Here is a 12080-nt window from a genome sequence, read left to right as displayed (position 1 = left end):
GGGCTGCAGGCGGGTCGCCCGGAGGAGTGGGCGGGGGGGAGGCGGGGTTAGTAGAGCTCGTCTGCGACAGTGCCTTTTCAAAACTTCGCAAGATGTCCAAACCCACCGTGCAGAGGTCCGCCGTCTACCAGGTTGTGACCTCTATTTTTGACCGCACGCAGATGGGGACATGTTCTCTGGATAGAGCAAAGTTGCAGCTACAACGTGCCGTGGCCCTTTTTTTGGATATTCCTATTTTCTTAGGACGTGTTGTGAACGAAAGTTGGACCAGAACTGGACTGCCCTGGAGCCTAACTTAGGCGTTCAAAAAAATCTTTGAACGCACCGTCATTGAGATTGATCCCTTCTGAGCAGAGACCGGCATCGGGTCCCGCCACGGGACTCCGTGCAGAGCGGCTCGGCCAGAGAGCCGTTGTGCGAGGGAGAGGTCCGAGAGTGCCGAACGTTCGATACCGATGTGCCGAATGTCTCAGAGTGTGGCCGAACGCATTCGTCGAAACGGGTCCCGTTTGAGCGTCGAGTCTCACTGCCTCGGCTAGCCAGGCCAGACGCACGGAAGACAGACGCGGGCGGAGGCGCCGAGGGGTTACCCACTCGGTACTTGGGCGTACACACGATTCCGGATTCCCGCGATTCCTGAACAAATCTTGCATAAAAGGAGAGGTTTTTGAAGATTTTTCTTAGCTTTTGAGTGTTTTGTGTCTATTACATATCCCTCTCCATTGAAACTTTTAAGATTTTCGATAAAATTTTGAGCAAATTACGAACGATTCCCGGACTGAGTGTACACACGATTCCCGGAGTGGGTAACCCCTCGGGAGGCGCGCCGAGCCGCCGCGCGCTGAAGCCAGCAGCGAGCCGAGGCAGAGCATTCGCACGCCTGCGTGTGTGCGTTCGAATCAGTCGCTTGGAACAGAGAGGTCCGACTCGCCCGCTGCTGTGCGACAGAGACGACACTCGCTTCGGACGCAAGCAGACAGCCGGAGCCGGACTGGGTGCTGTGAGTGGCGGCCGCTGGCGATCGTCGCTCCCTGGCGTAGGGTATGTTTAGTGTCAGAGGCTGAGTAAATGATTGGTCATTTTGCCATAGGAAAGTAAAAAATAGGTCAAAATAACGCTATGAAACAAGGATGGAAATTTTCGCTTTTCCCGGAAATAGCTATTTTGTGTTCCTTAAGGTGAGGTGTGCGTGAAAATTTGCACCAAAATTGATTAAAATGATAAATTTAATCCACTTGTTATTTTAATAATAAATAATCTTCTATTACCAACAGCATGTCCTAAAGGTCTTTGTTATGAACCCCTAAGTGAGTGGTTCATCTAACATGGACTAATGTATGCATGCGCCTTTTCTGGTCACCCAACTCAAACGACAAGTGTCGAAGAAATTTTTTTTCTACTCCGTCAACTAGCCACGCATACAGTTTTGTTTTCTACTGACCATACTTCTTAGAGTAGTTCTTTCTGGTCCATGTGACAATGTAACAGAGAAATATTTCAAATATCTAACCACTTTCTTAAATCGTTTACCTGAAGGTGGTAAAAAATGGAGAAAAAAACTTATTTTTTCAAATTAAATAACAGGAAAAGTAGCGATATACATCGGCAACTTTGGCCCGTCCCGTACATTAAGAAACGTACGAATTTCGCCCATGTTTGACCCTGACGGGATTCAAACCTGAGTCTGGGATTAAAATAAATGTCGTTTTCGTCATCAGCACCCTTAAAAACATCAGAAACAATGCAAAAACTGGAATAAAAAGAATGTTCAAAATATACCCCACTGGGATTTGAACCCGGGTCCAAACTTCTCTGATTCGCTCGAAACTGGCGCCATTGGTTTTTTCTCGTCGCCCCGATTCCAAAAATACCCCTACATGCCCTCCTAGCTGCATCCGTTGCCGAAATCCTCCTCGACCCCATGTAGACCATAATGCACCTGCAGCAGCGCCCCCGGGGCTCGGATCGGATTTGCTGCCACCGGGCGGTTCTTAGGGTCACCCAAGGAGGCTGCATACCAAATTTGGTCAAGATCGGACCACGGGAAGTCCTCGGACGAACGAACGAACGAACGAACGAACGGACGCACAGCATGCATCATACTATATGCCCGTCCCTCCGTCATTTTTTTTTACAAAAAATAAACGGGACGGGCCAAAAATTGTGAAGTTTGCTCACACGGAAAAAAAGCTGTTGGTCGTCACGATCGGATGTACTCAGTTGTCGTTACAGTGATTGTGGGCATCGAACGGCTTGATTCAGACAACCAACTAGCGTATTTATCCTCTTACAAGTCACCTGGTCGGCCCGAGCCGATCGTCACAACCGACCGCTCTGCTCAAGGAAGTTCGGTTCTGAGAGTCGAGGTTTCACGGACCTGCCGCTTGGTGGCGGCGTCCCCGTTCGCCTATTAGTATTTCCGATTTATGTTACTCAAGTAAATAATTTTCGCAAATAATGTTGTCTGTTGCCTCGGTAAATATGTTCTCTAGCCGTCAGCTAAAAGTTCTGAACAAAATATTACACTGAAGTCGAGAAGAACGCATTTTCATGTTGCCTCTCGCTGGCGTCTACGTTCGGTCAATAGGTTAGGTTCAGGCATGATCCCCAACCACTTGTCTTCTGCTCAATCGGGCAGAGAGCGACGGTGCGGCGTCTTCGCCGTGCCGACTCATTCATTTTTGATTGTGATGCCAGTTTCGGATCACAGTGTAAGAAACACTACATTTGCGAGGACCACGGACCAAGTTGAAACAGAGTTTGCTGAGCGTTGCATAAAAATTCCCCACGAACGAGATGTCGGCTGAAGTGTCAGATGAGTTGGTTCTCTCAACCAACTTTCTGGTCGTCTCGAAGAGGCACTAAAATCATACCTTCCCTGCAACTGATGGACGACGGTTCTAGGATACCTTATTCTTGGTTGTCACAATCAACACAGTCGTTCTGATGGCCAGCTTGCCTCAGCTCGGTGACATGGTTCTCACGATCAGAAATCCGGTAGTCCCCCAAGCTATCGAAAAAGATGGTCGTGGCGATCGAGATTCGGTCGCCACGACCACGGATTTTTTTCCGTGCAGTTAAAACAAAAAAATAAAATTCAAATATCTCTCTGTTACATTTAAGTATAGGGGTTTAGGTAACTCCAAAACAAATTTCAGACCATTCCGTCAAAAAACTTTGCGTGGCTGATTTTTTGGCCGGTTCCGTGAATTTTTGGCCCGTCCCGTTTATTTTTTGTAAAAAAAATGACGGAGTATGATCCCTGCTGTGCGTCCGTTCGTTCGTTCGTCCGAGGACTTCCCGTGGTCCGATCTTGACCAAATTTGGTATGCAGCCTCCTAGGGTGACCCTAAGAACCGCCCGGTGGCAGCAAATCCGATCCGAGCCCCGGGGGCGCTGCTGCAGGTGCATCACGGTCTACATGGGGTCGAGGAGGATCTCGGCAACGGATACAGCTAGCAGGGCATGTAAGGGTATTTTTGAAATCAGGGCGACGAGACAAAACCAACGGTGCCAGTTTCAAGCGAATCGGAGGAGTTTGGACCCGGGTTCAAATCCCAGAGGGGTATATTTTAAACTTTCTTTTCATTCGAGTTTTTGCATTGTTTCTTATGTTTTTGAGGGCGCTGATGACGAAAATAACATCTATTTTAACTCCAGACACAGGTTCAAACACGTCAGGGTTAAACAAAGGCGAAATTCACACATTTGTTAATGTACGGGACGGGCCAAAGTTGCCGATGTATATCGCTACTTTTCCTGTTATTTGTAAAAAAAAATGACGAAGGGACGGGCATATAGTATGATGCATGCTGTGCGTCCGTCCGTTCGTTCGTTCGTCCGTCCGAGGACTTCCCGTGGTCCGATCATGACCAAATTTGGTATGCAGCCTCCTTGAGTGATCCTTAGAACCGCCCGGTGGCAGCAAATCCGATGCGAGCCCGGGGGGCGCTGCTGCAGGTGCATCATGGTCTACATGGGGTCGAGGAGGATCTCGGCAACGGATGCAGCTAGGAGGGCATGTAGGGGTATTTTTGGAATCGGGGCGACGAGAAGAAACCAATGGTGCCAGTTTCGAGCGAATCGGAGAAGTTCAGACCCGGGTTCAAATCCCAGCGGGGTATTTTTTGAACATTCTTTTTATTCGGGTTTTTGCATTGTTTCTGATGTTTTGGAGGGTGCTGATGACGAAAAAGACATTTATTTTGACCCCAGACTCAGGTTCAAATCCCGACGGGGTTTAGGCGAGGTTCGCACATTTCTAAATGTACGGGACGGGCCAAAGTTGCCGATGTGTATCGCTACTTTTCCTGTTATCTACTAAACGCTTAATTTCATTGAAAAAAGCCTACTGTGGTTAAATGGGTGGTCAGATTTGGATGAAATTTGGTGTGTTATAGTTTCCTACCTAGTACTTAAACGCCCTAAAGTTTCAACCACCACAGCCTAGTGGTATAGAAGTTTCCATTTTCACCCACACCTCACCTTAATGTGAGAGAACGGAAAGACCAATTCAAAATCTGAGCACAGATCTGAATTCAGCGCACTTTTCTCTGTGCAAATCACTTTTCGAGTGTCAAAAAAAGGTCGTCAGTACCCTTGACACATGCGGTCAATCGCAGACTGTTTTGTCAATTCTACGCAATGCAGTTGCTGCATACCTTGTTTAAGTTACACAGCGACGGTTGACTGTGATAATACAGTAATGCAGACTGCATGACAGCTTTTTGCACAGGAATTTTCTTTAGGAATCTGAAAATGGCCAGTGAATTACCCTACGAGGTCCCGTTCTCTTGCATTAAGGAACACAGCAGAACAATGCAACGTTTCGATCCTTGTCTCAAAGTGTTATTTTGCTCAATTTTTTGGCAAAATTTTGGCAAAATAATCGATTATTTCCTCAACCTTCGTCATAAAACATACCCTACGCCACGTGAAATTTTATGAGGATTCCAAATATGCCCGCGGATTTTACCTTTCTCTCTTGGATCCTGAGATCTAGCGTGAACAAAACACCTCTGCATGCCTATTTTCGCAATAGAGTTTCCACCCGCTGGCCGAGCGCAGCGCCGAGCACTGGGGCCTTACACGCCGAGAAACTTTAGTTGACCTGCAGCGCGGCGGCGGCCGGCGCGCGCTCCAAGCGGACTACATAGACCGGGGCGGTCGGCCGCTGCAACGAACACTGTGTGAGACATCTCACCAATTTTCGGCGATACAAAATGTATCACCGAAAAAATGGTCGTACACGAATGTATCACCGAAAAAATGGTCGTACACGCTTGTATCACCGAAAAAAGGTCGTACACAAATGTATCACCGAAAAAAGGGTGATACTACCCCAGGAAAACAAGGGCCAATCTCACTGATGTCTCACCTTTTTTTCGGTGATACATTTGTGTACGACCTTTTTTCCGGTGATACATTCGTGTACGACCTTTTTTCCGGTGATACGTGCGTGTACGACCAGTTTTTCGGTGATACATTTTAGTATCACCCTTTTTCGGTGAGACAGTTATGTCTCACCCCTCAGAGAGTGAGATGTATCACTATTTGATTACAAGGTAGGTTTACGCCAGACCGCGTCTTGTCGTAACAGGCTTCGCGATGTCTCGCGGCCTGTTCCTCCAATCCGCGCCTGGCGTACCTACCTTGGCCTGCGGCGCTAGCCTGCCTTCGGCAGGCATTGGCTTGTCCATCGTCGGTAACTTCTTACGTTTTGAATGCTGGGGGGCTCCGCCCACCAGACCCCCCTTAATTCTAGATAGAGTTGCTTCATCTACAGATAACATGATCTTGACCCTTGTCACTTTTTAACTTGTCGAGGCTGGGGCGCTCCGCCCCCCAGACCCTTCTGTCTTCGAGACAAAGGTGATCTACCTGCAGAAAAGTCGATTTTTTTTGGAAGGTTTTCTTACAAAAATAAGCAAAGATAAGCAAAAAATGTCCCTTGCAGACCAAAATTATAATTTTTTTTTGAAGAATTTTTGAAGAATTTTTGTAGGTAATCACTGGTAATCAGTCATCCTGTATACACTTCTGAGCTGAGTGGTGGACCCCTCGAGACGGACAGATGCCGGTCCCGTGGCAGCAGCGCGGGTTCGATTTATTATTGTGGTTCAAGTAAGCAATCCCAACACGATGCAGCCCACTGCACATTCACGCTTCTTAGAAGTGGCTCCCTCCCCAACGCCGTGCAGGTAGGCAACCCCTTTGGCGGGCCGCTGGGCTCCCTGTCCGTGGAGGGTATTGACAGTCTCCCGCCCTGCGCTCGCCTGCCCCTCCAGCGCCGCTGCCGTACCCCCACTCCTCCTACAGTTTTAGGGCAAGTGACAATTCGGCCAAGTGAAAATTAGGCCGAGTGAAACACTTCCTACGCACGTGCATCTTTCGGCCATATGACATTTAGGGTAAATGAGAATTAGGTCTAGTGAAACAAAGCACCCACACCATTGGAAAACGGCTCAGCACCAGAAATTTAGGGCATGTGACAATTCGGGCAAGTGAAAATTAGGGTGAGTGAAACCGCACTCCAAACCCGTTCGGCCATGTACATATTAGGCCTAGTGAAATTAGGGTGAGTGAGCATTAGGGCTAGTGAGTTTTAGGATAAGTGAAGATCCCCCGTTTCAATGTGTCTCGACTGATTAGTCTGTGGACTTCGATCTTGTATTCGTGTCTGTTTTGGAAAGTTTCTCGTAATCAGTGCAAATGGCTGCCACAACATTTTTTGTGCCCTGATCAAGTGAGTTCATTCTCTCTTGTGTGTATGCAATAGTGTATTTTGTTTCCAATTGACTGGTAAATAATAATCTAATCCAATAAACTCAAGTTTTGTCTTTGAACATTGTTTCAATCTATTATTTCATGACATGAAATCACATTCTGATATACATTACATTCTGAGAGTAACTATTTATTATCATAGTTATTATTTTTTACCAAAGCAGTGAGGAACATCATGAGCTTGCCTGACTAACTAACTTAATAGAATGGTCTCCTTCAGCTGTTCAGCTACCATCTGCATCGCAGCTCTGGTCCAGTGAATTTGATCAGTCCTGGAAAAATAAAATTACAATTACAGCACTTAATCCAAAGTATCCAATATATTGAATTGATAGATAATCTACTTACTCAAACAATTCCATCCTTATGGTATTCTCTTCATAAAATAAGGGACTTATGTCCTGAACAATTATTCCATCAGCTGAAACAAAGAACACCTTTCATTAGAAAAATTCAACTATAATATAGTTTTTCATCAGTACTGCATTTTTTAACTTACAGTTTGGAATTGCTTTTATGCATAAGTTATAAGATTTGATAGCCTCCACAGCAGTTTTGTCTTTCATTAGCTTTGGAACTGGGGGTATAGTCATCACTATCAGCTTGTCAGTTGATTTTTTCAATTCTTCGACGATATTTGAGAGGGCTCTTTTGCTTTCTTCTAGAGGCACTCGCTAAAGTAGATAACCAAATAGAATATTAGTTCCCATTTAAAAAAACTAAAACAACAGAGGTGGATAGGATTTGACATACCTTCAGGATGTTATTCGTCCCAATCATAAGAATCGCCTTCTTTGCCATCTTTGGGCGTTGTTTGCTTTTCATGAAGCGGAGAAGTTGACCGCTGGTCTGCCCACTGACGCAGTAACCAAGCTGGTTGGCATTCACTGCGAAAGACAAAAAAAAAAACATTAGTTACTAATAAGTAAAATAAATTGTTTCAAATTTTATCATAGTAATTTTTTTTACAAGATTTGTTGAAGGATGGCCTTGCAGATGTGGTGAGCCCCGCAAACCGCAACATCATGCTATCACCGAATATTTGGTGGCCATTCCAAAGTGGAAGCTACACAGAAAAAATGAGAAACATTCACAGAGGGTTCATTCCGCACATGGCGGGGCGTGCCGTTGGGTGAGAAAGAGACAGCGATGAAAATACTGGCGAATCGTACTCACCAAGTCGTGTGACAGTGTTCGGCGTGGGCGTGGTCCACGCGAGTAAGGCCGTTCCTGCGGGCCACGGTGCTGCTGGCGCGGATTCTCCTGCCGCTGGCTTTGACGACGACGCCCTTCGCGCCGCCCGGACTCCGCTTCCCGTTCCCGCCGTCCTGAGGGCGCCTTCCCGCCGCCACTCTGGTTGAGGAACTGCGCGAACAGCCCGGCCACTTCTCCACGCGGCACGATGCCCACAAAACTTTGATCCGACATATCGTTTCTGTGGAAAGAATCGCAGAACACAGATGAGCATACAAGTGTGTTTTGACTGTTTGTGGCGATCTGCTTCGGCCAACGGCTACAACACTGCTGAGTCAAGTTTCGAGCAGCTCACGATTAGTGCTGACTAACTAATCCTTCGGGTGCTGCTGCATGACAAATCACTTCGTGTGCACTTTTCCACATCAAAACTTATTGTAAATTTGATCGTTCTGATGTCTGAACCTTTTTAGTAGCGTGAAGAGAAACATACCTTTTGGCGGTCCAGTCCTCGTAAACAAATGGTCTTTCTTCCGTTACCCGCCGTTTACATCTGACAATGTAGCCAACGTAACAAAACCATTCAGTCTAAATTTGTTATTTGGTCATACGTTTTCTGAACTAAAGGAAATTTAAGGAAATATTACGAGAACCTTTAGGGACCTAAACAATGACAAGATGGGCCCTGAGATATGCAATTGTTTTGTCGTAATCAGAATACTTACCTTATCTGCTGTGGTTGGTATTTTGGGCTGTACCCAAGGATCTCAAAATTCAAATGGTATGCAAACTGCGTCGCCACAAAGAAACTTTCAGGCGTTCAAAGCTTCCTCAAAATCACTTTTCATCGGTCGTGAGATCCATTTTCAACAATTAGAACTTGTCAGTTTTTTTTATACAGTAACTGTTTTTTTTTTGTGTGTGTGCGTGTTTGTGTGTGGTTTTTTCACTCCTTCACCGTAAAAGAATGTGCTTTTAACTGCGAATATGCATGTGCCCTTGAGGGTGTCCAGTGCCACACATTGTATACATCAAAGTGGGACGTTGTGACGTGAGGCCGCCTGTGTACGCCTGTGGGGAGCAGGATAGGCAAGCCCGGCGAACAAGCACGTGAAGCGGGCTTGCCTATCCTGACCTGATCAGGCGTCTGCGCCAACAGAGCCCGCCTTAAAAAGTGTTTTCCTGGGCGGTATAATGAGGAATTGAGTGACGCTTTCCAACGTCAAATCTGTTAAAAGGGAGCAGAATTTTAGACAGACAGACGCATCGCTCAGCCACACTACGCGCCCAAACTAAACGGCGCGTACCCCTAGTCTTTAATACTTCCAACACGTCATCAACGGTAAACGGTCTAATCTGAAAGAAAATTGATTGTATTACATACTTCTGTGTGTGACAAGGTTTTGATGCAGTAAGATGTTTGTTCAGTAAAATGGTGGACACTAACCTTATTGAGAGGAATGGTCCTGAGCTGCAAAGAGGTAAGCTCCCTGATTGGGGCTTTCGCAGCATCCTTCAGAACAGTGTGGAGGTCTGCCCCGCTATACCCCTCAGTCTTCTTCACAATCATGGACATACCATCCTCATCAATGCTGTGATTGTCATTTTTAATGTCATGTGCCATGAGTGCTCTTCTCGCCTAAGCATACAAAGGATATTATCATAATTGGGATTAAGAAATGTGCTAAGTACTCATGCATTTATTTTGAGATTACCTCTGCATCTGGAAGTGGGATCATGAGTCTGGATGTGAATCTTCTTCTTGCTGCTGAGTCCAATTTCTGTGGCAGATTTGTTGCTCCAATCAAAAGCACACCATCGTTGTCAGAGCATGATAGGCCGTCCTGGAAAGTAAATTCATTCCTCAAAAGAAAGAAACGAAGTCAATTTGGGAAAGCAAAGCTATGGGATTCTTCACTTTGCCAGGAATGAACTCAGGCTGTTTGTTATAATGGGTCATATTTTTGAATCATCATAAAGGTCTTACCTGTGATGCCAAAATCTCAGTTTTCAATCTAGACAAGCATTCATTCTCCTTGCTTTCCCCCCTTGATGATAATATAGAATCAACTTCATCTTTGTAGATTATGGACGGGCGAAGCACTCTGCAAACCCAGACATTATAAAAAATTGTCTAGTCAAAACAAAGGAGACATTCACTCTTAAAATTACTCAATTTAATTCTTACCTTGCAATCTTAAATAGAAGCCTCACGCGCTTCTCACCAGTTCCTACCCATTTTGAAGTCACAGAGGCTGCACTGATAGCAAAGAAGGTTGCGCCTCCCAAAGACGCAAGGCATTTTCCTAAACAATTTTAAATAAAATAACAGGAAAAGTAGCGATATACATCGGCAACTTTGGCCCGTCCCGTACATTAAGGGGGGGGACCCTGGTGAAACTTTCAAGTAGGCTTCAAAATAATCCCAGGAAGTTGAAACTTTGCTTAATTATTAGGTTCATTATGGTGAGTTCCCAAAACAAAATTCAATCCAAAATGTTGAACGGTCTCTGAGAAAAGTGGCTTTTTAGTGTTTTTTGGAGCGTTGGGGAAAAATCTTCCTGCGTCTTTCATTGGGACGGAAAGTCTTGAAAATTTTTTTGGGTTATCCTAAAGATGTATAGAAGAGATTTTAGTGACGGAATTTTCAAATTCAACTTCTGTCCTGAGATATGAGTTTTCAAATTTTGACATTAAGAAAAAAGTGATTTTTTTCCCTTTTTTCAAACTTTTAGGTGTGTTTTAAAAAAAGTAGGGCTGATATCAAGATTCCGTCACTAAAATTTTTCGACAAGTCATCAATGAATAGAGTCCATGCAAGACGACTCATGTAGGTGTCAACCAGGAACGCAGGAAGTCTTTCTACGACAAAATTTTTTGTCGACTGAGCAAAGCTGTGAAGTTGAGCGTAGAAGCCAACGACAACTGATCTCAATGTTATTTCCTTCCAAATGATAAAAAAACTACCCCTTTAGCTTAAAGGTGTTCAACCTGTTGAATCTGAAACCTTCTATGCACATTTTTATCTATGAACTTTGAAAATACTATTTATTGGAATTTTGGCGATTTTTTCACCAGGGTCCCCCCTTAACAAATGTGTGAATTTCGCCTTTGTTTAACCCTGACGAATTTAAACCAGGGTCTAGGGTCAAAATAAATGTCGTTTTCGTCATCAGCACCCTCAAAAACATCAGAAACAATGCAAAAACTCGAATAAAAAGAATGTTCCGAAAATACCCCACTGGGATTTGAACCCGGGTCCGAACTTCTCCGATTCGTTCGAAAGTGGCACCATTGGTTTTTTCTCGTCGCACCGATTCCAAAAATACCCCTACATGCCCTGCTAGCTGCATCCGTTGCCGAGATCCTCCTCGACCCCATGTAGACCATGATGCACCTGCAGCAGCGCCCCCGGGGCTCGGATCGGATTTGCTGCCACCGGGCGGTTCTAAGGGTCACCCAAGGAGGCTGCATACCAAATTTGGTCAAGATCGGACCACGGGAAGTCCTCGGACGAACGAACGGACGAACGAACGAACGAACGGACGCACAGCATGCATCATACTATATGCCCGTCCCTCCGTCATTTTTTTACAAAAAATAAACGGGACGGGCCAAGAAAGAAAATTAATCTTCTTTAACAAATAAGGGAACGAAGGAATTGAAGCATGCCATTCTCACCAATCAACGTTTTCCCTGTGCCTGGAGGGCCAAATAGTAGAACACCCTTTTCGGGCTTTTTCAGCCCGGTAAAGATGTCTGGGCGAATAAGTGGATTCACCACTATGTCCTGCAAGACAAAATGGCATGAAGACAAATGTCCACAAGTGTAAAGGACTCATGCCAAATCGACTGTACATTACCTGCAATGTGCGTTTCACAGGGCTGGTCCAGTGCTCTTTCGGGGCCAAAAGAGAGCTCTACATTTTCTCCCACTCTTGTGTCACGTGATGCAAAAGACAATGAAAATCTGCCCTCGCCCCCGCAACCCCCTTGCCTTCGACAGAGCTGCATAATTATTCTACTACCTAAAACCAAGGCCGCGCACGCCGCACACGCGCGGGCAACGTCCGCGACGATGAAAGGCTTTCCTCGAACCG

General features: G+C 45.6%; 2 protein-coding genes across 2 annotated transcripts; both read right to left on the bottom strand.

Annotated features, from left to right (window-relative positions):
• Nucleotides 1-6645: 6645 nt before the first annotated feature.
• On the bottom strand, nucleotides 6646-8557 carry LOC117653398. The gene is made up of 7 exons (XM_034399043.1): nucleotides 8474-8557; nucleotides 7963-8221; nucleotides 7756-7852; nucleotides 7540-7673; nucleotides 7286-7460; nucleotides 7135-7207; nucleotides 6646-7058 (listed from the first exon to the last, which is right to left on the bottom strand). Exons 2-7 carry the CDS (start codon nucleotides 8212-8214, stop codon nucleotides 6980-6982), a joined length of 810 nt encoding a protein of 269 aa, XP_034254934.1. The 5' UTR covers nucleotides 8215-8221; nucleotides 8474-8557; the 3' UTR covers nucleotides 6646-6979.
• A 555-nt stretch (nucleotides 8558-9112) lies between these two features.
• LOC117653399 (spastin-like) lies at nucleotides 9113-10287 on the bottom strand. Its single transcript, XM_034399044.1, has 5 exons — nucleotides 10169-10287; nucleotides 9968-10085; nucleotides 9696-9824; nucleotides 9428-9619; nucleotides 9113-9336 (listed from the first exon to the last, which is right to left on the bottom strand). Exons 3-5 carry the CDS (start codon nucleotides 9717-9719, stop codon nucleotides 9148-9150), a joined length of 405 nt encoding a protein of 134 aa, XP_034254935.1. The 5' UTR covers nucleotides 9720-9824; nucleotides 9968-10085; nucleotides 10169-10287; the 3' UTR covers nucleotides 9113-9147.
• Between the last annotated feature and the right edge of the window lie 1793 nt (nucleotides 10288-12080).

This window comes from Thrips palmi, unplaced genomic scaffold (assembly GCF_012932325.1).
Source record: "Thrips palmi isolate BJ-2018 unplaced genomic scaffold, TpBJ-2018v1 HiC_scaffold_8, whole genome shotgun sequence".
In the NCBI taxonomy this organism is placed as follows: domain Eukaryota; kingdom Metazoa; phylum Arthropoda; class Insecta; order Thysanoptera; family Thripidae; genus Thrips; species Thrips palmi.
The sequence above is the reverse complement of the archived record's forward strand: the minus strand, read 5'-3'. Positions and strand labels throughout refer to the sequence as shown.